At 48.4% G+C, this 2217-nt stretch overlaps 2 protein-coding genes across 2 annotated transcripts in view; one reads left to right on the top strand and one right to left on the bottom strand.

The window, feature by feature from the left end:
* Nucleotides 1–177, top strand: part of LOC117938952 (collagen alpha-2(IX) chain-like) — a 4833-nt gene extending 4656 nt beyond the window's left edge. The window contains exon 6 of the mRNA XM_034863943.1: nt 8–177. Coding sequence (XP_034719834.1) covers nt 8–177 — 170 coding nt within the window. The remainder of the gene's footprint in view (nt 1–7) is intronic.
* A 134-nt stretch (nt 178–311) lies between these two features.
* LOC117938942 (collagen alpha-2(IX) chain-like) lies at nt 312–1775 on the bottom strand. The gene is made up of 4 exons (XM_034863931.1): nt 1770–1775; nt 1561–1605; nt 986–1102; nt 312–401 (listed from the first exon to the last, which is right to left on the bottom strand). Exons 1-4 carry the CDS (start codon nt 1773–1775, stop codon nt 312–314), a joined length of 258 nt encoding a protein of 85 aa, XP_034719822.1.
* Between the last annotated feature and the right edge of the window lie 442 nt (nt 1776–2217).

The raw sequence follows: 2217 nt of genomic DNA, 5'->3' as shown, positions 1-2217 counted from the left end.
AGTAGAGACCAAGTCAAGACCAAGGCCAAAGCCAGTAGAGACCAAGTCAAGACCAAGGCCAAAGCCAGAAGAGACCAATTCAAGGCCAAGTGTCCAACTGATCCCAAATCAGCAGACAAGGCAGGTTTTCAAAGTAGACTTGAGACCGGACCTGAGTACCGCAGCCCTGTGGAGTAGTACATCAGTACTACATAACTACCCAGTAGTATACAATAGTATCTAAGTGTGTCCACATTGATGAACTTTAACATTACAATGCTCAGTCGTTAAACACCTGAATGCAAGTCATGTGGTGTACAACCCAGGTGTACTCACGGTACAAGTATACTCACAGGTAATCCAGGGTACGAGACAAAGGAGACCACAGGATCTCCTGGAAATCCCTTCAGTCCGGGGAAACCCTGCAGAATAACATACAGTTACCAATGTTGAATACCCTTTCAGCCAATTTTTCCCAATTTGAGTGTCGGGTTTCTTTGTGTAATAATGCTTGTATATCCTCCAAGGGAGTAACAGGCCCAGGATATAAGGGGGACATGCCCCCCTGGGGCTGGTCTTAAAGGGAGGTGTGTCTAGGTGCATTCTGAGAGGGTTGGTCTTACAAGGAGGTGTGTTCAGGTGCATTCTGTGTGTGCTGGTCTTACAGGGAGGTGTGTTCAGGTGCATTCTGGGTGTGCTGGTCTTACAGGGAGGTGTGTTCAGGTGCATTCTGGGTGTGCTGGTCTTACAGGGAGGTGTGTTCAGGGGCATTCTGGGCGTGTTGGTCTTACAGGGAGGTGTGTTCAGGGGCATTCTGAGTGTGCTGGTCTTACAGGGAGGTGTGGTCCGGTGCATTCTGGGTGACCCAGAACCAGGTTGATTTGTGTGGAAAAGAACCGGTTCGATATTTGGCACTGACTCTGAACCAGCACCAGAACCGCCTTGGTGGAAAAGACATCTGATTGGTGCGTCCCTAGTTTGTTATCGAGTGAACGGTGACTCTCACCGGCTCTCCATCAGGTCCCGGTCTTCCAGGAACTCCAGGCGCTCCTCTGTCTCCTCTGGTTCCGTTACATCCATCCAGACCTGGAAAACCAGGACTGCCAGCCGGACCCGGGTGACCCTGAACACACAAACACACATGCACACAGTCCTTTAACGAAGGACGGCCAAATGAAGCTCCGGGAACCAGTGTCTTTATGTTCTGAGCCACAAGATGGCGCTATCTGTCCAGCAAAGGGTTGAGGTGTGCCCGGGTTGGCTCAGTGGTAGAGCAAGTGCACATGTACTAGGAGGATTGGGCCTCGTTGCTGGGGTCCGGGGTTCAATTTCCTGCAGGTCTTCCCCCTTTCTCACCTAACTGTCCTGTCAAAACTTAGTGGAATAAGCCCCAAAATAATCTTAAAAACAGGGTTGTGAATAGTTACACTCTCTAAAATTTGAGCATCTTCATAGCTCTCATTTAAAACCAAGAGCGCTCTCTAGTGGGCTCAGAGAATACAGGCACTGGTTCATGGAGCTTCATTTGGCCGTCAAGGCCAATCAGGTTAGGGCAGAACCGGAGGGGGCGGGGCTTCTTACCGGGACTCCTTCTAAACCCGGAAAACCAGGAACGCCAACACTTCCCTGTAACGAGAAACAGAGTGAGAGGGAGGTTAGGGCTGCAAGACCTGCGATTGGTCAGAAAACGTCAACATCAATAGTCGGCCATCTTGTCTTCTGGTGAGTGTCACTGACCAATGGGAGGAGAGAGCAGATGTGAGTCTCATGCTCAGATTTTAACGGTTTACTGTCATAATGAAACTAGTGAAATAATAAATAATAATAATTCTCATTACGAACAATAACAGAAGATTGAAATCATTTCAGAAACGTTGTAGCTATCTATGGTTGATGCTATGCTATTGTTAGCTCAAAACACCATTCAACTGACAGCCTTAGTTTTCATTTTATGCTAACTTGTAGCTAAGCTAGCAGTGAACCAGCATCTTGGAGCCTACTTATGACGCTACAGAAGTCTCTCGTTAGCATCTCGTTAGGATCTCGTTAGCATCTCGGAGGCTACTTCAGACGCTACAAAAGTCTCTCGTTAGCATCTTGGAGGCTACTTCAGAAGCTACAGAAGTCTCTCGTTAGCATCTCGGGGGCTACTTCAGACGCTACAGAAGTCTCTCGTTAGCATCTCGGAGGCTACTTCAGACGTTAAAGAAGTCTCTCGTTAGCATCTCGGAGGCTACT

The sequence above is a fragment of the Etheostoma cragini genome, chromosome 3 (genome assembly GCF_013103735.1).
Source record: "Etheostoma cragini isolate CJK2018 chromosome 3, CSU_Ecrag_1.0, whole genome shotgun sequence".
Classification (NCBI taxonomy): Eukaryota; Metazoa; Chordata; class Actinopteri; order Perciformes; family Percidae; genus Etheostoma; species Etheostoma cragini.
This window is presented reverse-complemented; position numbering and strand designations above follow the sequence as displayed.